This window comes from Thamnophis sirtalis, unplaced genomic scaffold, assembly GCF_051295495.1.
Source record: "Thamnophis sirtalis isolate CommonGarterSnake01/CBP01778 unplaced genomic scaffold, rThaSir2_p1.2 scaffold_6, whole genome shotgun sequence".
Classification (NCBI taxonomy): domain Eukaryota; kingdom Metazoa; phylum Chordata; class Lepidosauria; order Squamata; family Natricidae; genus Thamnophis; species Thamnophis sirtalis.
The window spans coordinates 36,307,734-36,335,204 of record NW_028261386.1 but is presented as its reverse complement, the minus strand read 5'-3'; the positions used below and the strand labels follow the sequence as shown (position 1 = coordinate 36,335,204).

The following is a 27,471-nucleotide window of genomic DNA, read 5'->3' as shown; positions in this document are numbered from 1 at the left end:
TTAATCATTTAGAAACTGAAGGTGGTTCAGGGTCTTATTTTCTTTTGACACACACCCCAAAATAAGCACTTGTCCTTATTTTCAGGGAGGTCTTATTATTTTTGAGGTGCAGAAGGCAGCGAGTGTCACCTTATGGCTGCTGCTGTAATGCAATATTTTTGGGGAGGGCCTATTTTAGCACATGTGCTCAAAAGCCCGATTGGGATTATTATCCGGAGAGGGTTTATTTTCAGGGAAACTTCTTGACTGGCATTTGTTGTTGAACATCTTATACTTATTTTGCATGCCTTGTGCGGGTTAGCAATAGGTGTCATGGTGGAATTCTAAGTGCTGGTTTGTACTAATAAAACTGAATATGAGTTTGGCACCAGGATCCCTGCAGCACTATAATGTCTAAGGAGCTCCTCCTTGAGAAGCTATTCTTGGTCTCCCAATTTTATGAAGGAAAGGAGCTAAAGCTAGAAAGGGCTGCTTTTTCCATCATGCTGCCAAGTAGATTAGCTCCTTCCGTGACAGCCTTTCAGGGAAAATTTACTGTTCCAACATGCCTTCAGGGACTGTTCAGCAACATTGATATTTTTTAATCTACTGTAATCAGTAGATTACCAATTGCTATCAGTCAGAACACGATGAAACTCTGTAATTTCACAATACATGGACAGATTTAACCATAGTTTCAACTGGGAAATTGTAAATATCCAAGACCAAGCCAAACACACACACACAGACACAAAAAAAACCACTAGAGAATTCTGGGAAAACAAATCAGCCATAACAGATACATGTAGATAAACATCTACATATAATTCCAAAGAGATAATCAAAAAGCCAAAAAGGAAACCAAAAAACCAAGACACCTCCTCACCAACAATCAAAAGATAAGTAGTGATTAATGCCAAGAATACTAGACCAACAATGAAAAAGTAAAGAATACTTCAGTCAAGGAACAACAGGCCAATCAAGGAACCACCAAGAACAGTCCCATCAACACTGGCAAGGCAAGTCACTAGCATATACAAAGAGGGCAAACCCTCCTCCCTTTGGGCAATGAAACATCTGCAAGAAAACAATCAAGCTCAAAAAATCCCACCGTTCAATCCTGAGCTACAAATATTCTGCTCTGTTAGCAACTGATATTTATAATATTTGGATTCTTATTATTAAGAACTTGTATTGTATTGTGCTTTGTTTGAGTGGGATGCAAACAGACATTTTAGCATAAATCTTTTATTACCGATTGTCATCTGGAGTGACATGATTCCACAGAATACTCATTACAGGTAGTCCTTGACTTATAGCCATAATTGAGTCTGCCAACTACTGTTGTAACTCATGACAAGCGATTATGCAGGTCACCCACATGACCGTCCCAATGTTACAAGCTTTTTTGTAGCAGTTGTTAAATAAATGGTCATTAAGTAAACCCACAAAATAATTCATTTCCATTGAAAATGAAGCTTACTTAAGAAAAACACTATCCAGATTTCAGTAATTCTTTAGTTCTGGCAATGATGCTGGGCAATTTTCTGAAAACAGTTACCATGATCTCCTGATTGATGGAATCCTCTGTTTCTTACTTTCCCACTCATATAGGAAACTAAATACCAGTGGTGTTTTTTTCTGTGTCTTTGAAGGCATTTAATTTTATTGATGGAGCTAATGAAGGAGTCGCCATCTATTGACTTATTTGACATCGTTCTATTTGAAGCATCTTCTGATAGACCAGAAAGGGGAAGGTGGATTTACTTTGTTTCCATTACTTGGTATAAAAGGAGATATTGGAAGAACATTTGTGAATTGCACTTGGTTAAAAAAAGAAGCCTTTTTTGCACCTAGTTTTGTTACCCTTTCAGTCTTATTTGAAATTGTAAGCCTACATACAGTACTCGGGTTTATCTGGATATAACCACATTCAATATGACTGATATTCCCGAATTTTGGCAAGCAACGTTTTTTGACCCTCTTACTTTTTTAAAAAAGTGCAGAACATCAACGCTGCCTGGTTCCATTGCATTACATACAACGCTGCATTGTAAAAAAAAAATAGAAAAACCCTTGACTTCCAAGTGACCTTTTATCTTATTGCTCCAACCTTACACAAACACACACACACACACACACACACACACACACACACACACACACACACACAGAGGGGGAGAGGGAGAGGGAGGGAGGGAGGGAGAGAGAGAGAGGGAGGGAGGGAGGGAGAGGGAGAGGGGGGCGATAAACAACAACCCGCCTGGCCGCGCTTCTCTTGAAGGGATCGCAATAGCCGGGTCGCAGAGGCAGAACAGAACCTACATTGCAAAAAAAGGGAGGGGGAAAGGCGGTGGGGGAGGTCTTTACATTCTGGGCGTGATAAGCGTTCCAGCTCTCCACTCGCAATTTGAGGCGCTTCTGAGAAGCTTCCCTTTCAACCAATCACGATGTGCAATCTAGGAATCGGCGCTATCTCGAGGAGGGGCTTTTACTGGTCCTCCTCCGTGTTGCTGCGATTTGTGTGGGCAAACGTGCATCGCTGCGGTGTGGTCTTGTCTTTTATCGTGCCGGGGCATCTCTCTCTCTGGCAGGCCTTACTTAACCGATCTTCTCGGGTCCACCCACCCCCCTTTCGCGCGCCAATTGTGCGTTCAGCACACTCATCCCTTCGCCAAAGACGCCACCACCATGTCTTCCCCGTCCTCTGGGGAACAGTATGAGGAGGAGGAGGACGGCGCGTACGAGAGCCTAAAGAGGCTAAAACCCAGCGCCGCCGCCGAAGAGGGGGAGATCGAGTATGGGGCAGAGGAGGGCGAGAGCCGCCGGGAAAAGGCCGCCCCTCGCGCAGGGGGCTTCTCCGGAGGGGTAAGGAAAGCGGGCACGGCGCGCACTCTTGTGTTTTTTGTTCCCGTTGCTCACCGGCTGGGCAGGGAGAATGGAGGCAGATGTCCCTGAGGGATTCACTCCAGTGCCGCCCCGGGGGTCTTTCCGCCCCAAGTAGGGGGAGAGAAGGGTGATGTTGGTGTTCGTTGAAAAGCCCGTGGATATCCTTGCCATATCTGGAAAGGGCTAAGCTTTTTTAAAAAAGACAACCTAGCTTCCCCCCCCCCCCCCAAATTTCCCCAAAATAAGCCGTGTGTTGTCGGTGGAAGTCTTAAGTCTTATATTCCATCTTGATTTTTGAGATCCCAGAGAGGCTTTCTTTCCAAATTATCTTTGGGCTAAGCATACTCACCAGCCGAGCATACTTAAATCCTTTCCCGTCTCTCGGCGTCCCACAAATTGGGAACTTGCATTAGGCATAAATGAAATGTTTACCATCGCTTTCAAATTTTGAGGAGATGAAAATTGAGATTTTTCTTTGTCTAATCCTGGACCTCAGTATCTCAAATTCCGCCGTGTTTATTTTCCTTTCCTCATTCATCTTAAGAATGGATTCGAAGCAGATAACTGTTGCAATCCCCTTTATTATTGGAGTTCTATTTTCAGCTATATTTTCTAACTAAGCTTTGTACTAAGGTCTGTGCTCTTGTGGGATGGGAGAATAATAGATTAGGACAAGAATATATTACAGTCGTCTGGGATTTTTCATCTCTTCCTGCCGTATTGTACAGGGTATGTATATACCCTGTATATATGTCATACTTATAAATAAATCCGTGATAATACTGCTTATAGCAAAGCCATTCAAGTCAGTGGCGCAATGTGTTTATACAGAACAAATCAGCTTCAAAGTGCATTATATTATAGCCATACTGTTTTGGCTTTAAAGTACAGTATTGGAAGTGCTCTGAGCCCAGAAACGAAGAGCTCATCATGTTTGACCATGGTAAAATACCTGAAGTAATTGGGATCATGTTAGAATTATCTGAGTTATATTGGCTATTTCAGATTTCAAAATATGGCATTTCAACTGCAAAATACTTTTCAGTTAAGTTTATCTAAGCTATGATCTACAATATGTTCTGTTCATCATTCTGACATATGGGTTTTTAAAAAATCTATATGTTACTGATTGAATTATGATTAGCTTGAATTCTCACAACCTGGCCATCGTTATCTTGATTACACTACAGAATTTATCACTTTTCATTTTTACAGTTTTTAACTCAGCAGACGGGTTTGAAATTTTGTCTTATCGACTAGGGTTAACTGCTCAAAAACAAAATAAAATAGGTCCTTAACTGGTATTTGGAGGAGAGTCAGCAAGATAAAATCTACTTTGAAAATAGTCCAGATCCATCCTAGAGCTGCTGAAGAAGACCCTGAAATAATCCTTCCCGGGCATTGCTATTGGAAAAGCAACTGAAAAGTTTCTTAAAATGTTACCCCCTCCCCTTGTCCTGTGATACAAACCTGTACATTCAGCTTATCTCATACTCCCAGTACTCACATATACAGGTGCAACACAAGGAAAGAGGAGACATGCATATAAGTATAATCTTTATTGTCGTTGTACTTAAATACAACGAAATTAGTCTTAACCTCACTGGTGCAAAATTATAACAGAAATGAAAAAAGAAAAAAAACCTAGTGTGTGCATGGAGTGATTGTGTTTGTATTTAAAAGTCTCACAGCCCAAGGATAGAAACTATCTTTAAACCTGTTTGTTCGGCTGGCTATAATTTGATGTCTTCTGCCTGATCGTAGAAGTGCAAAGAGACACTGACCAGGGTGTGAATGATCTCTGAGTATTTTCCTTACTCTGCTAAAGCAGTGAGATCTGGCAATATCATCCAGTGGTGTCAGAAGGCAACCAATGGTTTCTTGTGCCGAATTGATCACTCTGTGTAGTGCCTTCCTGTCCGTAGCTGTTAAACCAGCATACCATACTGTAATACAATATATGAGGACACTTTCTATGGTGGACCGATAGAAAGGGGTCATGAGACGTTGTTCCACCTGATTTTTTCGCAGGTCTCTAAGGAAATGAAGTCTCTGTTGGGCTTTTCCAATAACCAGAGACGTGTTGTTTTTCCAGGTGAGATCTTGACTAATAAGCATTCCCAAGAATTTAAAAGAAGAAACCCTCTCCACACAGCCCCCATCGATGTACAGTGGGGCAGGTTCCTCTCTGTGCTTCCGGAAATCTAGCACCATCTCCTTTGTCTTACTAGTATTTAGATGTAAGTTGTTTCTTGAGCACCATGTGGATACCTTCTGGACTTCTTCCCTGTATGCTGATTCGTCCCAGCACAGTTGTGTCGTCTGCAAACTTTATTATGATGTTGGATAGATCAGAGGATATGCAAGATGTTACGTTACATTACAATTCAGAAGGAAATACAGCATGCCCATTGCTAGTACAGATTCTGGAAATAATTCAGGAACTGCTTTACTTGTTGTCATTTGCTTATGTGAAACATTAGCAAGAAGAATGAGCCATTCTCCGAAATGGAGGATAAGGAATTAATTTAATGCCTCACTGTCAGAAACAGCCCTCTTATTGAGAAATATACACTAGCCTGAATCATAGAATTCCAGAGTACAGTATTTGTATATTCTGAAGCAATAACCAAACAAGACAAATCACCAGGTAAGTTTCAAACATGTGCAATATTGTTATAGTGAAGAAACTGAAGGGGTACATCAAGTATATGTTAACTGCATAATTCTACACATAAGCAACAGTCATGCTGTTTTGCCCATCCTGCAGATAAAGTACAGTATACAGGTAGTCCTCAACTTACAACTGTTCATTTAGTGACCATTCAAAATTACAACAGCACTGAAAAAAGTGCCTTATGACTGTTTTTCACACTTACAACCTTTGCAGCATCCCTATGATTACATGATGAAAATTCAGATGTTTGGCAAGTGGTTCGTATTTATGATGGTTGCAGAATCCCAGGATCATGTGATACCTTTTGCAACCTTTTAACAAGCAAAGTCAATGGGGAAGCCAGGTTCATTTAACCGTGTTACTAACTTAATAAATGCAGTAATTCACTTAACAACTGTGGCAAGAAAAGTTGTCAAATAGGGCAAAGTCACTTAACAAATATTTTCACGTAGCAACATAAATGTTGGCCTCAATTGTAATTCAAGGACAACCTATAATTGTAAATTAGAGAAGCATTTATAATAATAGCAGCAGTGTCTGAAAGCATAAACGTGTTGATGTAAATTTATTTCTTACATAATCAAAATTGTTTCACTATGTAATTTAGTTGATAGTAATGAAATATGTAATCAAATGCTTTTAATTCCAAAACTAATTATTTGAAAATTAATTAAAATTAATATAGCTTATCTACAAATAAGCATTATTTTCATTCTCTTCTTTTGTTGAGCAAATAAAATAGCTCTATCCATGGCTTATTTAATATGTTATTGAATTTTGGTGGCACAGTGGTTAGAGTGCAGTACTGCAGGCTACTTCTGCTGATCACCGACTGCCAGCAGCTTGGCAGATCAAATCTCACCAGGCTCAAGGTTGACTCAGCCTCCCATCCTTCTGAGGTGGGTAAAACGAGGACCCACATTGTTGGGGGCAATATGCTGACTCTGTAAACCGCTTAGAGAGGGTTGTAAAGCACTGTGAAGAGGTATATAAGTCTAAGTGCTATTGCTATTATCTGAGCTAACATTTCTAGTTTCAGAGAACAAATCTCAAACTAATTCAATATTATTTCTTGACTTGAAATGTTGTTCATATTTTAAACAAATATAATTTCTCTCACATTTAGATTTTAAAGTATAAAAATGTATTGAAAACTATTTTCTTAAAAGTTGGGTCCATGAATTCTAAAGACTGCTATCTTCTAACTTTTCATTTAATATATATGAATATTTTGCTTAAAATTCTGATAACAACTTAATTTTATACATTGTTTCATAAAAGTAGAAAATATTTTATTACAATAAAATCATTTAGTTTGTTTTTGGTGATAGACCTCCCGGCAGTAATAATTTAAGTTACTCAAGAGAATATTATTGTAAACATAATATTTACTGATTATCACTTTGAATAAGAAATGCAGAGAATTGTTCATCTTTGAATGGCGCAGGTTATCTGCTAAGATTCTGGCTGCATTCTGACTATTACAGTGTATTAATTTCCTGTGTCTTTCACAATTTTGTTGTTCTCTCCAAGTAATGTTAAGGTAATGTATAATTAACTATAACCATTAAACTGGAAAAGTAATAATAACCTAAAGTTCGTTGGAATGTAAAGTTGAGATTTAAAATTGGCTTTCATACCATAGTCCCTTCCCTTCTCTATTTTCTGTTTAATCTTCCCACAGACATTTAGAATTGCCATTACTTGAAAAAAAGGCAAGTCTTAAAGTAGCTAACATTCAAGCTAGACTTAGAGAAAAAATTTCTGTTATAACAAGTAAATTTAGACATAGTTCCGTATTTCATATTTAGGTTATAAATATATACTGTTAAACGTGAAAGTAAGTTTTAACTTCGTAGTTCACAATATATTTGTTACAGTAAGATTTAAAAAGAAACTTAAAATGCTTTTATTAGGATGCAGGAGGCAGTCATCACAAAGTTTCCGTTTCTCCTGTGGTCCATGTCCGTGGTCTTTGTGAGTCAGTTGTGGAGGCAGACCTTGTGGAAGCTCTTGAAAAATTTGGTACCATATGGTAGGTTTAATGATTTTTTTAAAAAGTTTTGATAGAAAACTGCATTTTGCTGTGGCTGTATATATATAAAAGGATAAGACATTTTTTTATATCTTGTTGACATGATCTAGTCAAGCTGTTAAATAAAGATCGTCATATTTATGGTATAATATTATCCATAGACCAGGTCAATAGAGTTTAATGATAAAGCTATGATTAATGATTTCCAAACAATCTACAAAATCAAGGCATGTTTGGATATAATGTGAAACTGAGGAACATGTCACCTACTGAATTATTTTTCTAAATTGAATAAAGAACAAAATGTTTAGGAGGATTCTTCATATTCTGAGTGTTGAATTAGTCTGATTTATGTCCACTGATCCTTGCCCCCAGACATATGCACATTTCATCAGATTAGTGAAAAATATTGCACGACAAGCTCTGTGAAATAATTTATACCTGTTTTACATATCTATTGTTGTTTTTTATAATTATGTTTCATAGCAACTAATTCAAAACAGTAATGTATGAAATTGTTCATCATCAAAATTTTAATAGGCTACTTATAGTTAAGAGGTATTTGAAAGATATAATTTAAATTTAATAGTTTATGTTATACTCAAAGTTGTCATTGACTTTAAGAAATGAAATTGCCTTTTTTGTGCATTTGGCAGTAGAATTTTTATATTAAGTTATATAAGTTTTGCTTTAGTTTAATTGCTGAATTATATTATGAACTAATTCATTTTGGTGTTTTTTTCCTGTAGTTATGTGATGATGATGCCATTTAAACGCCAAGCTTTGGTAGAATTTGAGGATATTGAAAGTGCCAAAAAGTGTGTTACTTTTGCAGCAGATGAGCCAGTATACATAGCAGGACAGCAAGCATTTTTCAATTATTCTACAAGCAAAAGAATAACCCGTCCAGGAAACACTGATGACCCATCTGGTGGGAACAAAGTTCTGCTGTTATCAATTCAGAATCCTTTATATCCAATTACTGTGGTATGTCTATTTTACAGCATAAATCTCAAATACTTGAATCTTTAGATTGTCCTATACTGTGCTTGCTTGTGGCAAGTTTGTGCCTTTTTGCCTATTTTTTACATTGGTAGGATCTAAGATTGTTTTTTCTGGTTTATATTGAATGTGAAAGCATCTTCATATATAAATGCATGTGTTCTTTTCAGTATATTTTGTTCTGTAACACTGGGAAAGTATAGTATAAATCATAGTTTTCTTTTGGAAAGTGAATGATTCAGTAATGTTATGTGAAGTGAGGACAGTTGTGGAAAAATTTCCCAGGGGGCCAGGTCAGTCTGCTTTTGTAAGTAGAGTTCTGTTTAATTTTAGTTGAATTCAGTTCTCATGATATTATAAATATATACAGTATAAATGTACATACTTTTAACATATTGCCACTTAGATCTTGTAACTTTTCCAAGAACAGTCCTGTAATTTCTTTGTGATGGGGTGTATCATACTGGAGGTGATTAAGATCCCACATTCCTCTCTATATGCATCTTGTGTCCTTCCTTGCCATTTTTGTTATTTTTTAAAGTAAATTTTAATGTTAACATGTATTATTTTAATGTTTAAATTTTTTATCTTGTTGCTTTTGTTTAGTTGTGAGCTGCCTATAGTCACCTCTAGGTGTAATTGGCTGCATAATAAATAAATAAATAAATGGTGATAAAGTTATAATAGATTAGTTCAACATTTTTCACAATAATTTGGAAAGGAAACAATCCTTCCCTTCATTTTGTTCTGCTTTATAAATGGTACAAATATTGGGCATACTAACTTTGTATATTTACCAGTGCAGCATGCGAATTATTTAAAGTATGTATAGCAAAACTGAATTAAAACTTTCTTTTCTGAATTGCATTACAGTATTTTCTCAGAATGGCTTTTTAATAGTTGTATATATTTTTATTTGTTAACATTTTGAATTATCTTGTAAGGTAAAACATCTGCTTTATTTTGTAGAATGTCTTGTACACAGTATGCAATCCTGTTGGGAAAGTACAACGTATTGTCATATTCAAGAGAAATGGAATACAAGCCATGGTTGAATATCCTTTTACTCTTCTAATAGAAGAGAAATAAGTAGCTCAGTGTTGAACTGTGGAGTCCTTGGTGCTCTCTGAGCTTGGTTTGTTCTATTGCAGACGTTTTGTTACCCAATGTCAGTACTGTATTGTTATGCTGTAGCACAGGAACTTGCCAGAAAACTTATTTATGTATTTGTTTATTCTGCATTTATGCAACCACTGAATTAGAACAACTCGCAGTAGTTTACAGACAAGTGCCAGCCGCAATATAAATAACAGCCCAAAGATGTTTTTTCAAAAGACAACTGAACTTTCTTGGTGTTTTCTCTGAACTGAACTAAAGCTTTTTGGATGCAAAGTGAAATGTTTTCAAAGAAAAAAACCGCAAGAAAATATAGTTGCCTTTTGGAAAAGCATCTTTGGGACAACCATGACCTGGATGAATGAGAATCTCTGTAGACAGAAATAACAGCCATAAATTATTCCTTGAATGTTCTGTAGAACAGTTTTATTTTGGCAGTGAGATCGAGATGGATCCGGTCCTTTGTAGGCCTAAATAAATAGCCTTGCAGCTTATGAAAAAATAATGCATAAAATTAAATTTAGAAGAAAATTTAGAAGAAAGACTATGACTTCTCAAATTTGTCAGAATTATGAATTCTGAAGTGTGACACATTGACTATAGCTTAATTTGTTCACAAAGAAACAAAAGAAAACCACCCCACAAGTTCTCCCTTAGTAATATAATGTACATTGAAAGTCATTTCATTCTTGGTATGGATAACAACTTAGAAACAACTCGAAATCAACAAGAAATCTACCAGCAAATCTAGGTTTACTGTTGTCAGTACCCAATTTCTGTATTTTTCAGAGTATGAGGTTTGAGGTTTATTGGATTTATATGCTGCCCTTTTCCCAAGGACTCAGGGTGGCGTACAACATAAAAGAAAATACATATTACAAAAATTAAAAGGGACATTAATAAAGTATCCAAAAAACCCAATTGATATTTACAATAAAATTTTAAAAATTAAATTAAAATTAACAACCAAGTATAAGTCGCACCAAGATTTTGAAGAGGCAAATTCTAAAAAAAAGTAGGTAGGCAGATAGAGGGAGAGAGAGGGAGATAAAGAGAGAGAAATGGAGTAGGTAGGTAGGGAGTGAGAGAGAGAGTAGTTAGGTAGGTAGGTAGGTACATAAAGGAATAGAGAGAGAGAAAAATAGAGATAGAAATACTGTAGCTAGGTAGAGGGATAGAGAGAAATAGAGAGAAATACAGTAGATAGGTAGGGGGAGAGAGAGAATAGGTTGGTTGGTAGCTAGAAGAAGAGGGAAGAGAGAAATACAGTAGGTAAGTAGGGAGAGAGAGAGTAGGTAGGTAGGTAGATATTTCCAGGTGTATTTATCCATGTGCTGGAGAAGGAAATGGCTGACAATCTGCAGGAACTAAAACTTTGTTTCTGCTGGCACTGCGCTTGATCAATGTAATTCTCATCAATCAGTTAAAGAGCTTTCCAAAAGGAAAAAAAAAGTTTTTGCACTCTGCAAACCTCCCAAAATGGCCCGTTTTTCATGAAAACAGGCCTGTTTTTTTTAAAGGCATGAATAACCTGGGGGGGGGGCCTTGTAGAGTGCTCCGGGCCCCCCCAAAAACGAGTGAAAACGGGCTAGTTTTTTTGTCAAAAAAAATTGCATGCATAGCCTTATGGAGGCTTCTAGAGTGCTGCTGGGGAGGAGCAAGAAGCGGCCAGTTTTTTGCTCATTTCTACCCTCTCCAGCCCCCAGGAACACTCTGAAAGCCACCATAAAGCTATGCACAGCCATTTTGGTGAAGGGGGGCGGGGCTTCAGGAGGCAAAAATGCTGTATTCGGTGTATAAGACACACCCAGATTTTTAGCCTCTTTTTTGAGGAAAAAAGTTGTGTCTTATACTCCAAAAATATGGTAAATGGATTCTGAGTGATTTCTAGCACAGCTAAAGAGTTCTTTTCTGAAATATTTTATCGCTGTATTTTAAAGACTAACTAAAGATCCTTAACATATCTTATGTTTGAATCAGTTCTTTGTGCTCAGAAGGCAAAAGCTGCACTCAATGGAGCGGATATATATGCAGGATGCTGTACATTAAAAATAGAATATGCAAGGGTAAAGTTTATATCTTCTTAAACCTCTCTCTTTTTGAGCAGAAAAAGCACTGATTAAAATTCACTGTTTTGCTTGTATCTTGACAGCCAACTCGACTTAATGTAATTCGAAATGACAATGATAGTTGGGATTATACTAAGCCATACCTGGGCAGACGAGGTAAGTGTTTGGGTAATTGTATCTACCATATACACATACATACATATATACATATATATATATATACATATGCAGACAGTTTCTTTAATGCAAGCCAAATATTGCTGGTGGAACTTTTGTTAAAGCTTTGTAATCCTGGAAAAGAATAACTTTCAACACTAGAGTCCCCTGGTGATATACTGAATTGTTTAGGCCAAGAAGGAACCCATACATGCAAGCATGTTTGCAGTACAAGGATTTTCATTTCTCCAAGCAGCTCTCACTCTTTGGAGGAGAGGACACTGATGCAGACTTTTCCTTACAAACTACAAACTTGCACACTGCTTCTCCATGGAAAGGAATTTTCCCATATGGTGGACAAAGCATTAAGAAGGATAGAGGACTCCAGCAGGCTGACTCTACACTTCATCATGCACCACATCGGCATCATCAAATGGCCCTCTGAAAAACCTCAGACTTGCAATTCACCTTGACTGCATACTGCATGCATCATCACCACAAGCATGTCAAGAAGGATACTTACAGTACTTCTGATTTCATGTCATGAATACCATGGTAGACTGTACCCATTATAATCAGCTTGCACATGGTTCCTGTCTTACATCCCTAGAACAAAACAATATAATATGGAAGACTCCAAATCTTGTTTTCTCTTGTACATTGTGGCAATTGTTTTGGTTTTATGTAAGATAGGTTTTCCAATGTAAATATTGTCTAAAGGATCATAACTACCTAAAAATAAAATGACTTGTATAATTTGCTGTGTATACTTTTTGAAAATTTAGGCATTAATAGCAGGAGGTTGGAAAACCTATCAAGGTAGAGTATTTAGCAAATTTTGAACATGAATCAAGATTTGACTTTTTAATAATTACATGGTTGGATTTTTTAGATAGTATTTTGACTGTGAAAATGTACTATTAATATTAGGCCCTGGCTTGCCTTTTAACTATTATCTAAAAGTTGCATTTTATAGATAGTGCTTTGATTGTAACATGTACTATTAATATGTAGGCTTTGGAATAAGAATTAAGTATTTGTAAAAAGTTAATAAGTGGGCTATGCTATTGGTTAGCAGATTATTCAACCACAATGCTATGGTAAAAGTTAAACTTTGTTTCGAATTACCAGATAACCTAACTAAGATACAAAGTTTACACATTCAATTCAGATTCTGTTTAGGGAATGTGGCCTATCCTGGTAAATGAAACTGTGGGAAATAAGAAATCTTTCCTTGAAGGAAAATAACACAGTATCAAAAATTTCATGTTTATTGTGACATTTGACTTTTCTTTGAATAGCAAGTCCTGTTTCTTATTTTAACTGTTTTTGAACATTATTTTAGTTCTCAAGAATGGATTTGGTTATGTGGCACAGATATCTTTGAATATGTGAACTTTGTTGTTTAAATACACCCACATAATTGCTTAGCATAGTAGCATAGCTAATTCTCAGTTTACAACCATTTATTCAACGACCGTTTAAAATTATGATGGTACTGAAAAAATGGATGCCCGGGCCTGAAATTATGGTTGTTGCAGCATCCCCATAGTTACGTGACTAAAAATTAGGGGGTTTGGTAGCCCAGCCAAACTTATGACAGTAGCCATGCTGCAACTCACCTGTCTCCTCATTATTTATGCTCTTTGGTTGTTCTGTGCAGTGGTACTTCTCATCAGAGGGTGATACTAGGGCAAGAATGACGTTCCTGCCTCTCTCCAAAAAATGCGTCCATTCTCGCGAGACCTGAGGTAGCTTTCCGAAGGATCATGCGAATGGGGTGTGTGCCTTGGGATGAAGGCCTTAAACTGCCAGTACCAGCCTTGCATACAGTAGCCCAAAGAGTATAGATGGTGGGAGGAGATAAGTGAGTGAGAGAAATTGCAATACACCTATTGTCCTAAGTGCTGCTGGGCCAAGTGGAGTAGCTTTGCATCATGTTGCCGGGACAGGCTGAGACTTCTAAGAGCAACTGCAGTTTTGCACCACATTGCAACTTTTGTGTGGCTTGTGCCAGGCCTACCCCACCCCCACTCCTTACCTGGGATTCCCTCTGCTTAACCTGTGTTTCTCAGTTAATTGAGTGCTAGTATTACAGTTGCTAAGTGATGTAGTCACATGATATCTCGCTTTATGAGTGCATTGCTTAGTGATGAAATTCGGGTTCCAATTGTGGTTGTAAGTTGAAGACTGTATGTAGCGTTACTTTAAATTGTAATGGAAAAACCTGCACCACATTTTCTGTAGATAGACAATTATAGGTTTTTATTCTGATAAATAACAGTTAATAAAAGCTACTGTCTATATCAATTTTAATGAATCATCAGAGAACATAATGTGAGCAATAAACCAATTGCCAGTGAGTGGGCAACTTCCTTAATATAGAAAATTACTCATTTATTTTGGACTTATAATTTATCTGGCAAAGTTGGCTAATCTTATCTAGGCTTTGAAGCTAAGCAGCCTGGTGGGAACAGTACTGTCATAGGGATCTGTCAGTTTAGACTCGGCTGCAAATCTGAACAAAATAAACCCAGAATGTGGCAAGAGGAGACCACTTTCATGTTAACAAGAAAGCTATATGTGCATGAAATCACCAGAAATCAAGCACAACTTGGCAGTTTTTACGTTTTTCATTAAGCAGATAATTTTGAATATTTGAACCGGTTTGGTTCTCCTTTTTTCAACAAGAGTATTGTGTTACAGCATTGCACTCAAGAACCTAATACTGTATAAATCTGCTAGCTGAAATCTTGTCAGTTGTATTGAATATAGATCCTGTTAATGCTATTTTGTAGAGTACGAAAATAGGGCAGTTGTACCAATGCATACTTTATAGTTACATAGAAATATGTACCAGACAAATATAACATACCTATGGGTTGCGTTTTCTATTGTTTTTAGTCAATGACCACATGGCTATCAAGAGTAGCAGCATCTTCATTTTTCATTAAACATATCTTATTCATATTTCCTTTTCAGTTGTTGGTCAGAAATAATTTTAATTCTCCAACATCTAGTGAATGTTTTAGTAGGAAGGATGTTGCAATTTTTATTTATATGCTTTATGAGTCCCAGAGTTGGAAGGAATCTTAGAAGTGCTCAGTACAGAATCAATTGCAGTGTCTCTGAGGAATGATCATTTTTTTAAAAATAAATATATATGAAGAAATTATTGGTGGTGGATCATTGGTGGATTTTCTGGACAAGGTTTTTTGGAAGTGATTACCTGCTTCCTAAGGCTGTGAGAGTGACTTTCCAACTGGCTTTGTGTCTTAAGGTGGGACTAGAACTAATGCCTTAACCACTGGCTCATATTAATATCTCAATATCAGTTAAATATTAAACAGGATATTATTAGCAGGCATTTTCCTTATTTCATACTTATTCATCTTTTACCAAAATAAATGAAAGTAATCCATGTGAAATATATGTATGTAGTTGACATACAAAAATATTCTTCCTCACTTTTGTTTTGAGGACTTACATTTTTTTCTAATGTTTTCATTTTCAACAAGTTGCCCTAACAAAATTGTGGGCCTTGGAAACAAACTTTTAGCTTTTTATTATCAAAGCTGAGTTTACAACCCATGCTGATTTTAATAGGCTCCATGTAAAAACATAGATATTTTCTCATTGAAATACTTTCTATCTTTACTGCTGTTTCTTATTTCTCACAGTTTAGCAATCAATTAAAAAATTGACACTTCAATTATGTAATAAAACAATCAGCAAACATTAATGATAAATGCCATTGCAGTTGATACTGGTTTCTGCTTTCATCCAATACTGTTGACTCTTTGGTTAACTTTATATTCTTGTATAAAATGAAATTTGCTGAAAACGTCTCATTGTTAAAAGTTTGATTTTCATTGGCATTATAATATAGATTGTTAATAATAGTGTAGCAATGTATAGTTTTCTCAGCACTTTCCCATTAATAGCTGTTGATGTATGTTAAAAAATATGATCGTCTGTTAACTGATTATGAAACCATGTAATACAGGTTGTTATTGGATTATGCTGAAACTTCTTGAAAAGAAGCCCTCTTTGAAAATATGTTGCTGTTGAAGCTAATAGTGTGAATCAGGTACTGTCCTTCGAAAGTACTGCATTTACAGCTTGATTTTTACGAGAGTAATTGTAGTGTTAAGACATCTGTAGAGTTTTCTTAAGTTTAAAATGTCAAATATTTCTGGATGTGATTTTAATAACAACAATATTTCTAGTGTCCTAACAATAATTCTGGCGTATTTTCGTATTAGAACAAGTCAATCTAAATGACTAAATGACCAAAATATGCAAATGTATAACCTTAAAAATATCTGGTTACTATACTGTTGGAAATATAATATTTGACTGGTGGACATGTGATCAGATCTAACAGAGCTGCTGTTAAGTTTTAATCAGAAAATATATATTTTTAGTTAATAAAATTCTAATATTTTGAGAGGGTTTTTTACTTTAAAAAAATCAATGCTCTCTTATTCTTTAGATAGAGGGAAAGGCCGACAGAGGCAAGCTATTTTGGGAGAACATCCCTCATCATTTAGACATGATGGCTATGGTAAGTTCCTTTTTTATGAATTTAATTTCATAAAAATTATTCATAAATCTCTGGTTTTATACGGAAAACACACCTGTTTCTGCAATTATCTGTGTCTTCTGCATGAAAGAAATTGCTCACATTGCTACATAGAAGGGATAATCTTTATTTTTAGGTTAAAGAAGTTGTTCAGCTTATTACAATTCCCTGGCTTATGTTTTTATCCAAAAATTATAGCCACTTACCAGGTTTTTAGGATTGGTCGTTGTGGTGTTTTTTTAGCTTTCATTTTTCTAAAAGCCATCACAATTCTTGGTTGCACATTTTATCACAATGGAACACTATTATGAACACTATTATTTTAAAAATAGATAAAATACGGTGATTACCACCAGATTGAATCTTGTGGTTTGTGATTTTACAGATTTAACTGTTCCTTGTGAGCATTTGGAGAAAATGTATTATTTTAATTAAGTAATTAAAAAATTCCTAATGGGGTTCTGTTTTGATAGATTGATGAGTCCTTTGTAATAGAGCCTTGAAAACTAAAATATATTAGTAACCGGTGTCAAATTTTGATTTGGTTCTCAAAAAAGACAAGTTCTGCATTCTATTAGACGTTTTACTGCCAATTAAAATTCAGTTAGAAACATATCTTGAACTTAACAAGATTATTCAGTAGTATTGCTGTATATTAAAAAGGTTCTGGGAATCAAAGCCATAAGTTTTATTTTATATTATTTAAAAGTAAGGGTTTTTTTAAAAAATGGTGGAACATTGCTGTTGAGTATTAAATAGGTTCAAGGAACAAAATCAAAGCTGCAAGTTTTGCTTTACAAATAGTCCTTGACTTATAACCTCCAACAGTGAACTGGTAGTTCCAATGGTAAGCAGTGCAGTTGTCATACAGTTGTTAGGCAAATTTGGCTTCCTGCATTGGCTTTGTTTATTTGTGAAATTTATTAGCCACCCATCTTGCCACATGGTAATTCTTTTAGTTACTTTGCTTGTCTGAAGTCAGCTGAGAAGGTTGCAAATGGTGATCAAGTGATTCACTGGTGTTGCAACTGTTGTAAATACATGCCAGTTGCCAGGCACGCAGACCTTGATCACATGACCTCAGGGACACTGGGACAGTTGTAAATGTGATGAGAGTCCTCTCAAGTAAATCAGATAGGAAACAAGACTAGACAGACTAATTCTATTTTTTTGTAAGGCCACATTAACCGAATCTTGCAAATCTGAAGATGCAGACTTCCTATCGTCCATTTTTAAATGCTTGATCATTAGGGCAGATCCTTACTAAGTTTCATCCTCTGACCATTAAGTTAGTAGTGGCTCTTACCTCTCTTGTTTGATTGTTTCCTAGACAGCATCTTTTCCCTTTGTTCCCTTTGTTCCCCAAGGTCAACCACACCAGTGGTGGGATTCAAATTTTTTTACTACTGTAAACGTGGCTTGCTGGGTGTGGCAGGGGAAGGATACTGTAAAATCTCCATTCCCACCACACTCCAGGGGAAGGATACTGCAAAATCCCCAATCAGCTTGGACTTGGGAGACAGAGAATAGATGGGGGTGGGGCCAGTCAGAGGTGGTATTTACCAGTTCTCCGAACTATTCAAAATTTCTGATACCGGTTCTCCAGAACTGGTCAGAACCTGCTTAATACCATCTCTGTTCCACACATTCCATTAGGGAATGGTCATGTCACTTTTTCAGTGCCATTGTAACTTCAAATATTACTAAATGAATGATTGTAAATCACAGACTACCTTTATAGAGATAATTTTCGAATTACAGCCATTTGTTTAGTGGTTTTTTGAAGTTACAAAAGCATTGAAAAAAGTGATATGACCAGTTTTCACACTTACAACCATTGCAGCCTCCCCATGATCACATGATTAAAATTTGGACACTTGGCAACTGGCTTGTATTTATGACAGTTGCACTGTCTCTGTGTCGTGTGATCACCATTTGTAACCTTTCCAGCTGACTTCCAACAAGCAGAGTGGAGGAAGCTTTATTCGTTTAACAACCTCATGATTCACTTAACAACTGTAGTGATTTGTTTAACAACTGGCAAAAAAGATAAAATATGGCACATCTCATTTAACAACTGTTTAGCTTAGTAATACAGATTTTTGGCTCAATTGTGATCATAAATTGATTACCTGTATTATTAAAAACTTAGTTTTACTATTTAATGAAACATCACTAAATAAGACGTGTTGCTGTGGTTATTTTGTAATGCTATATTTAGTTGATGCATTGTATACTTAAATATTCAAGACTTATTAACTAGGAAGTATTTTTTTTCTTTAGGAACACATGGTCCTCTGTTACCTTTACCAAATCGGTATAGAATGGCATCTCGGGATACTCCAGAGCTTGTTGCTTATCCACTTCCCCAAGCCTCCTCATCTTACATGCATGGAGGAAGCCCCTCAGGATCTGTTGTCATGGTCAGTGGTTTGCACCAGCAAAAGATGAATTGCTCAAGAGTCTTCAACTTGTTCTGTTTGTATGGAAATATTGAAAAGGTAAACTAAATTCCTAGCAATGTGACTGTAAAGCAGAAATGCATTACAATTACCCCACCAAAACCAGACATGTGGCCTCTGAATACTGTTAAATTGAATTGTGATTTTATTATAGTATAATGGAATAATTGCATTAACACTAAAGTGGAAGCTTTTCTTTTAATTGATCTCACCCAGTTTTTTAGCATTCAAGTGATCACCAAAAGTTTAAATGCAGCTATTTGCCTGAAAAAGCTTGTGTATTTTTTAAAGGGACAGTAAATATATTTGAAGACAAGTCATTGTTATGTTTCTTCCAACTGAAATTGAAAAATGTCCTATCATCTTTTAAATTGAATTTATGTATACTTTAAAATATAACAGGTGAAATTTATGAAGACTATTCCAGGCACTGCATTAGTGGAAATGGGTGATGAATATGCTGTTGAAAGAGCAGTTACATATCTCAATAATGTCAAATTATTTGGGAAGAGACTAAATGTTTGGTAGGTGTGCATCACAATTTTTATTTTAATATCAATACCAATATAAGATAAAATGTGTAAAATTAACCCGATTTAGAGAATTTAATTTAGTTTGAGGAAAATCCCTTTTTGTACATTTATAAAATGCCATTTGACTCTTCATTAATTTGCGATCCCAGAGGGTCCTGGAGGAATGGATTATCTGGAAATGGATTCTTTTCAGTCAGGTTTCAGGTTCAGGTATGGCATTGGTTGCACTCATGGATGATCTCTGGTGGGAGCCCGATGGATGTGGTGCCTCCATCTTTGCTCTTCTTGACCTCTCTGTGGCTATCAATAGCATTGTCCATGGTAACTTTCTACGCCAACTTAGGGAATTGGGCGTAGGCAGCACAGTTTTGTGCTGGTTCACCTCCTTCCTCCAAAGCCGGTCCCAGTAGATGTTAATAGGGAATGAAAGATCCAGCTCATGGCCCTCCTTTGTGGGGTGCCATGGGTCAGTGCTCCTTCCACTTTTTTTTAACATCTAAACCACTGGGACCGGATGAAGTATCACCACTATACTGATGATGCACAGCTATATGTCTTTATTGCAGTGGACGTCCTTTCACAGTGCACAGAAGGAGTCTGGATAGGGCACAAGAAACTTCAACTGAAACCTGGTAAAACAGCGTCTGTGGGTTGACCTCTCTGTATACAGGAGTTTATCAAATTAGGTCCTGGATGAGGTTGGGCCATCTGGTGCATACCTTGGGGTTCTCTTAGGCTCATGGCTCCTGCTCAATGAGCAGGTGGCAGCCATGGCCAGGAGGACCTTTGTCAACTCCACATTGTGTGCTAGTTATGCCTCTTCCAGGACAGAGGCCTTGTGTTCTGTCCCTCATGCGCTGGTCATCTCCTCATTGGACTGTTGCAATATGTTCTATTTGGGGCTATCCTTGAAAAGTATCCAGAAGTTTCAGCTGGTGCAGAATGCAGCTCTGCAAGCCATACTGAGTGCTATAAGAAGGGCAGATATAATGTTCTTTGCTCTGTGAACTGCACTGGATTCCAGTTTGCTTCTAGGTCCAGTTCAAGGTATTGGTGGCCAGCTATAAAGCTTATATGGCATAGGGCCAGGTTACCTGTTGTGACTCAGCAGAAGCTTGCTGTGAGTTGCGTCGGGATGCAGGAATAATGAGCAGCTGTTGCTCGTTAGGGTCGTCTTCTGCAGATAAAAGACTGATGGTGCCACGCCTTAGTTGCAGAAGTCAACATTCGTCGTTCGTCGTGTGTGGTTCATCTTTTCGAGATTCAAAGAGGCACTTGGATAAGTGATTTGCTTTCTGTAAATCTGGTTTGCTGTAAGAGCTTTTTGTTTTTGCTTTTGCTGTGTAACTTTTTGCCAGAGACTTTATCTACATTTATTTTTTGGCTCGCAGCCAGCTTGAGCCAGGACTCATAAAGATATTTCCTTTGAAGTTCTGTCTGACTGTCATTTGTGAACGAGCGAAGAGGGGGGTCAAGAACAGTTACCTATGGAACCAGCTTCGCCACATTACATCACCCCATCCCACTTGTTCAGGCAGGGAAATATGCTACAGACTGTCTATCAAAGAATTTTGTCTATCAAAGAATTTTGACTGGCTAGTCTAGGGAGTCTAGGAAGAGCTGGTGTCCAATTATTCTACAGATGCCCCTGCATTGTGGAACATCCTGCCCTCAGAGGTGATGAAAGCCCCCAATGTTTTGATCTTCCACAAAGTGGTCAGAACTTGGCTGTGTGATCTTGTGTACAAGACGCAGAGTGCCACACAATGGTGGGGCTAGCTGGTTCCATGAAAACCCCTACTTACCCCTGTTTTAACAACAACTTAACCCACCCACCCCCAATTTTGGAATATTTCACCTTTTGAAATTTTATAATGTTATTTTTTTTAATTTTTAAAACTTTTTAATCTTAAATTATTCTGATTTTAATGTTTTTATTCATTGTATTGTACATTGCCCAGAGCATCTCTCCGAGAGGTGATTAAGAATATGAAAAGTAAATAAAGTAGAGTAGAGTAGAGTAGATTAGAGTAGAGTAATGGACTGGAATAGGAATAGAATACTGTATTTGACCAAGTGTGATTAAACACACAAGAAATTTGTTTCCGGGGCAGAAGCTCTCAGTATACATGCATTTGATAAAAGAATATTTTACTGCAATAATTGGAAGGTTAATCAATTTATTAAATTATATTAGAGTATAATTAAAATTTACAGTTTAAATAAGTAAAATTTTCTGATTTAAATATGAAGGGAGTTTTCTTGTCTGTTTTTTAACTGCAGTGTATCCAAGCAGCATTCAGTTGTTCCTAGTCAAATATTTGAGCTGGAAGATGGGACAAGCAGTTATAAAGACTTTGCAATGAGCAAGAACAATCGTTTTCCAAGGGCTGGCCAAGCATCCAGGAACATCATCCGGCCACCTTCTTGTGTATTGCATTACTATAATGTACCCCTATGTGTGACTGAAGAGACTTTTGTAAAGGTAAGAATAGACCATGGTTCTAAACAATAATCGGGTTACAAAATCTAATACTTTTTACATCTTTTTTACATATCATTTTGTAGCCTGTCAATTTTAAATGTACTTTGCTATCAGTCTCAGTTGTTCTTCTTCCATAACATATTTTAAGGATAGTCTTATCTATAATGGCAGATATTCTTAAATCGATTATTCACAAATATTGTTCAGTATGCCTTTATAATTTAAAATATATGATTAAAGTATTTTGCTCCATTCTATATTAGTAATCAAATTTAAATGTTTTTCTCTGATTTTAAATGATTTTAAAAAATGAGGCTTGATCAGACTTTGTGTCCAAATAATTGTGGCTATATTATAGTTATGAGCTTGATTGAAATGCCTCGACTTTCAGTCATTCAGTTTAAAACTGAGTGCAAAAATTATGGTTTCTACTGTCTACTCAAAAAGAGCGGCTGTCTGGATTGCAATCTCTCCTTTTTTCAAAATGATATTGCCATCCAAAATCCATCCTCTAGCTACCAGTCTGATTGCAATACTATTCCCCAGTCCTTCAAATCTCCTTGTTTGCCATAAATCCTTACTGGAAGTTCAGGGACTGCATCCCTTGAACTCCCTTACCTAACTCCCTTCATCTCTGCCCTTTTGACTGCCCTGCACAGCAGCATTTCTCGGTGCTGGTGGCATAGGAGTTGAAATAGAAAGCTGTACTTCAGTAGCCTCAGCCAGCTGCTGCTGCCAGGCGTCTACTTCAGACCCAGTGCTGCCATAATTTTGAATGGTCATTAAGCAAGGATTATCTGAAATTGTTTATTTTTAATTTATTATATTTCTTCCCTGACACATTATAATAATTCAATATTTGTTGTTTCAATAGGGGAGCCATGATATTTATGGAAGTACTTCATAGCAATGTATCTGTGAATCACTCTAGCATTGAGTCTTGCTGTTTAGCAACCATATTTTTTTTCCTTTTGTTACAGTTGTGTGATGATCATGAAGTTCTATCTTTTATCAAATATAAAGTATTTGATCCAAAACGTAAGTAAATATTACTTGAAGGAGAACATTGTCAGTCGATATTAGACATGATTGGGTGTGCTTATGGGGTTCTCATGGGCAGTTTATTATTATTATTATTGAATTAAATATGCCTTTAATGTGATAGAAAACAATTTCACATATTCTTTAAAAAATATTTTTAAAAACCTAGGCAAATGATACTGACAGAAAAATAAAGCAAAACAAAACATTTTAACTCTTTGTTTTGCCAACATCAGCTAATACACTTTCTGGTCTCTTGGAATGGGAATGTAAGACAGATGCAGTGGAAGCTCTTACAGTACTAAATCACTACCAGATAAGAGTGCCTAGTAAGTATCACTATGAAATAATCTTCACATCATGTTTGTTGAGGATGTATTAAGGTTGGGCTGGGAAGTATAATTTGCAGAAATTAGCATTCATAATGCCATTGGGCCTACTGCATTTTAATCTGTTTGATTGGTTGATTGATTGATTGACTGACTGACTCACTGACTAATTTATGATCATGTATATGGCTAGCCAACTAATTCTAAGTGACTCCTGGCAGCTTACAAAGATAAAACCCAGTATAAAAACAATATAGAAGCAATAACCCTCCCCTGCCCATCCAACCCAGCAGAAACAATCAACTTGATGGGCTCTATATTACTCTTTTGCCCCCAGGCCCCTTGGTAGAACCGGGTCTTCATGGCCTTTCAAAAGAGTGTCAAAGTGGTGATCAACTTTATCTCTGTAGGGATGACGTTACAAGAGGGAGGGAGCCATCACGGAGAAAGCTATTTTTGGTCCTGCTAGATGGACCTTCTTGGGAGAGGGTAATAATTTTGTTCTGTATTGGTCTAGTTGTTTACATTGGGAAAAGAGTGCTACAAATCCTCAGCGCATATCTTAAACGTTAGTTAAGAAAGCAGGTTAAATATCCAGTAGCTAGAGAAATTTGCTTCAGCAATTATGATAATACTATTTGTTTTAGCAATTATGATAAAGCAATATTAAGAATTTAATAATTGCATAAGTGCATTAGAAATAAATTTACACATACATACTTGCATAGTGTTTATCAGATAAATACAAATAGAATTGTAATTGTTTACTGTAAGATAGTATTATCAATTATGATAAAGATGCTTACACTTACATCCAAGTCTAAAACAGTGGCAAACAACAAATTTTTCTCCTATGTAGTAAACGATTAGCTTGACTGAGAAAGAATAATCTCCCAGTTCTACCAGTATAGTCCAATAATTTGTAAACTTGGTGGTGTAAATAGCAAATTAATTTGTGAAAATGGATTAGTGTTCAGCAGAAAGAAAGGTATACTATTTATTTTTACTAATTCCATTTTCATCTACATATCAAACAAAACAGTGTTAGAATCTTGCAATTTATAAAATGCAACCTTTTAATTAGAAATAAACAATCCAATTTTCTTGAAAAAGCTAATCCAGGCAGAGCAGGAGCAAGTATTGCCAATGAACCTCTTTGCCTGTTTAAGATATCAGACTGCCCTCTGTGCTTACTCTCATTTGTGCTTGGGCGTGCCAGTTTGTCTAGACAGTGATTCAGCTTTGATGCACAAGCTCTCCCACAGTTGTGATTTCCGTCTGATTTTCTCACGGACTCCTAAGGAATTGTGACCTACTGTTTAAACCTATGACGTGGTCCATTTCAAAGACTCAGTAACTTAGTATTAGAAATAAACTGATCTACCCCATACAACTGTCCTAACAGCATTGGTAGTTTTATTTGCAAACTAAAATACTGCATTTTCCTGGCAAGAAGGTACTGCATTTTAAATGTTGTATTCATGTGATATTTCTGTGACAGAAATGTAGTTGTGAGAAAATGCAGGTAAATTGCTCTCATATTTCTATAAAACTGTGTTTACAGAAAATTAGCTCAAAGTAGTTTGCTATTTTCCATCTCAGTTTGTATCACTTTAGTTTAAAACTATAATTTCATGATCGACCAGGCTATTTTAAAGAGTAAAAGTTAAAGTATTTTTCTAACTCTTGAGTTTCATTTTGCATTTTACAGATGGCTCTAACCCATATACTACCTTGAAGCTTTGCTTTTCTACTACTTCCCATCTGTAGACAAAAGATGGCATGTTAAGGACTCCATTTGCCTTTTATTCACAAATGTGAGATGGCACGTGGTTCATTGACTCTGAGATATTTGCCCAGTTTCCTTGTTTCAGTTTAACTTGTTTATTTGTTTTGTAATACATGAATTAAATGCCAAATGTTTCCTTTTTTCCTCAAAAAAGTAGGTATACCAGTTTATAATAATAGTGCATATTAACCCATATTACTGTTAACTACAGGATTTGACTGCCTTGGTAGTAGCGTGTGCATATCAATTGAATAAAGGTCTTGATTTTAAACCAGTTTTCCATATCACCATTCCATTTACTGAGGTTATTTTTCATTTTGGTATCAATGCAAAAAGGATAATTATTTTAGGATATTAATTGTAAAATCCATGGTTACTATTACTAATTATAAATTGTATGTGTTACAACAGTTCTAAGGCAAATACTTGTATATATTCTTTCCAAATTACACATACTGGTTTTTTGTAATGTAATATATGATTATTAAAAAGGAATTTCACGAGAAAAAATTAATACCCTTTTTGCAGAATGGAAGGAAACTTATTTTTAAAAATTGTCTTTTCAGAATTATTTTCATTTATATTAGCATGATATGATGCTAATCCTGGCCTGGAAGCTATTGTAATTAAAAATAAAAACTGAAGTCTGAATAATACGTTTTCTGGTTTTTTTTTTTCCACTTTAACCATGTTGTTATAAAATGAAACCAGTAGTGATTAGAGGTGATTTTAGGGAAAAGGGTTGATAGTACTTTTCAACTTGCTTCCAGAGTCAACGCAATATTCCATTACAGTTGATTTGCATCGTCTTCCAAACAGCCACCAGAGGGAAGTATATTATTGTAGGGATGTCAAACATTCTTCATATAAAAACTGATTAGCTATCCCTGGTTGAAACGGAACCAAAGTCTATAACATATGCAAGTCATGCAAATTATTTGTCTATGTTTTTATTTGTTGAAGATAGTTTGAAATGCCAATTGTGCTCAGAGCAGCACATTCGCAAAAAAAGAAGAAAGGAAATCAATAGAGTTTTCGTATATTTGTAATCATAATTAAATTAACAACATTTAGGTGGTGATATGTGGTTTCCCCTTTATAAGTGGTTTTGACCCACCTGTTTAATTAAAATAAGTAGGAAACTAACATTCTACAAAGCAGAGTTAAAGAAGAATTAACTTGGTTACACTCTCATTCTTAAGAACTGTGCCCATCTGTCCAGGAAAGTAGACAAAGGTAAGCTGGTATACAAAGCATTAGGGCAAATGTAGTGCTTACCTGCGACATCTGCATCTGCTATATCTTTTTCTGCTTTCAGGTATTAACTGTTAGATGTTAAGCTTGCACTCTTGCACAGAGCATAGCTTCCATCTCTACTTGAAAAATTGCTGTGCTTACAAAATGATAGTAAAAATAATAAGATCAATTTTCTTATTGCAGCATGCACAGCTTGGGTATTAAAGGCAGAGATTGGTAAGTAGCTGGTAGTTTTGTGGAGGGAAAATAAATAATATCAATGAGAGCAAACTGAAGGTTGTGTGCAGCCAAAATCAACTAGTTTCTTTTTAAAAAGTGGCTTATTCAGTAGTCTGCTTTACTTAGTGTGGATATTGCATAGGTGTGTGTGTGAGAGAGAGAGACGCACATGCACACCCATATAGACACATAATTTGTTTCTTGAGTCAAAGGTAGGAGAAGGTGGGTATAGGCTGTAGCTTCAAATATTTATGCCTTTTGTGGCCTTGTGATGGCTAAGTTAGATAAGGGAATAAAATCCATATAATAATTCCACCACTTGATTATAAAATTCAGTTTTGTTGTGGCTTTCAAAGGTCAATAAAGCTGCAGTTGTATATATTTCTACATAGAAATGAGGTCAAATCAGTAATAGGGCTGTGTATCCTTCCATCCAGCCACCTCCCTCCCACGTTGCTTTAAACCATTGACCAAGTCACTCTTAAAACAGCTACATAGGTTTATATTAATGCAAGTCTGGAGCACAGCTTCCTAAGCAGTTTCAATGTACAACCATACTGACTAAATGTGTGCAGAATTTAAAATAATTACTTTGCCTTGGACAGTTATATGCAATATCACTTCATGAAGAAGACACATTGAAATTAGTGGCCCGGCTCCCAAACAGTACAGTATCAGTCTTAAAGCTGGGTGTATATAAACCAAGCATTGCATGTTTAGCTTAGTCATTTATTTATTTAAAAATATTATATGTGCGCTTACTCATTCTCAGGCACTTTGGACAGCTTCAAAAATAAAAAGCCAGTATATAAACTATAAAAACCCCTCGCCTCCTTTTAACCTTTTAT

At 36.2% G+C, this 27,471-nt stretch overlaps 1 protein-coding gene across 1 annotated transcript; it reads left to right on the top strand.

Annotated features, from left to right (window-relative positions):
- Positions 1 to 2,510: 2,510 nt before the first annotated feature.
- LOC148044942 (heterogeneous nuclear ribonucleoprotein L-like) lies at positions 2,511 to 25,801 on the top strand. The gene is made up of 13 exons (XM_087717597.1): positions 2,511 to 2,847; positions 7,462 to 7,580; positions 8,330 to 8,567; positions 9,552 to 9,637; positions 11,668 to 11,764; positions 11,851 to 11,923; positions 16,419 to 16,490; positions 18,792 to 19,009; positions 19,373 to 19,494; positions 21,787 to 21,988; positions 22,969 to 23,026; positions 23,266 to 23,358; positions 25,070 to 25,801. Exons 1-13 carry the CDS (start codon positions 2,671 to 2,673, stop codon positions 25,126 to 25,128), a joined length of 1,614 nt encoding a protein of 537 aa, XP_087573723.1. The 5' UTR covers positions 2,511 to 2,670; the 3' UTR covers positions 25,129 to 25,801.
- The last annotated feature ends 1,670 nt before the right edge of the window (positions 25,802 to 27,471 follow it).

Coding starts and splice junctions, on each gene's coding strand:
- LOC148044942 (XM_087717597.1), top strand. CDS start 2,671: ATGTCTTCCCCGTCCTCTGGGGAACAGTATGAGGAGGAGGAGGACGGC. Junction 11,765..11,850: donor TAAAAATAGAATATGCAAGG/GTAAAGTTTATA, acceptor GTATCTTGACAG/CCAACTCGACTTAATGTAAT. Junction 19,010..19,372: donor TGTATGGAAATATTGAAAAG/GTAAACTAAATT, acceptor AAAATATAACAG/GTGAAATTTATGAAGACTAT.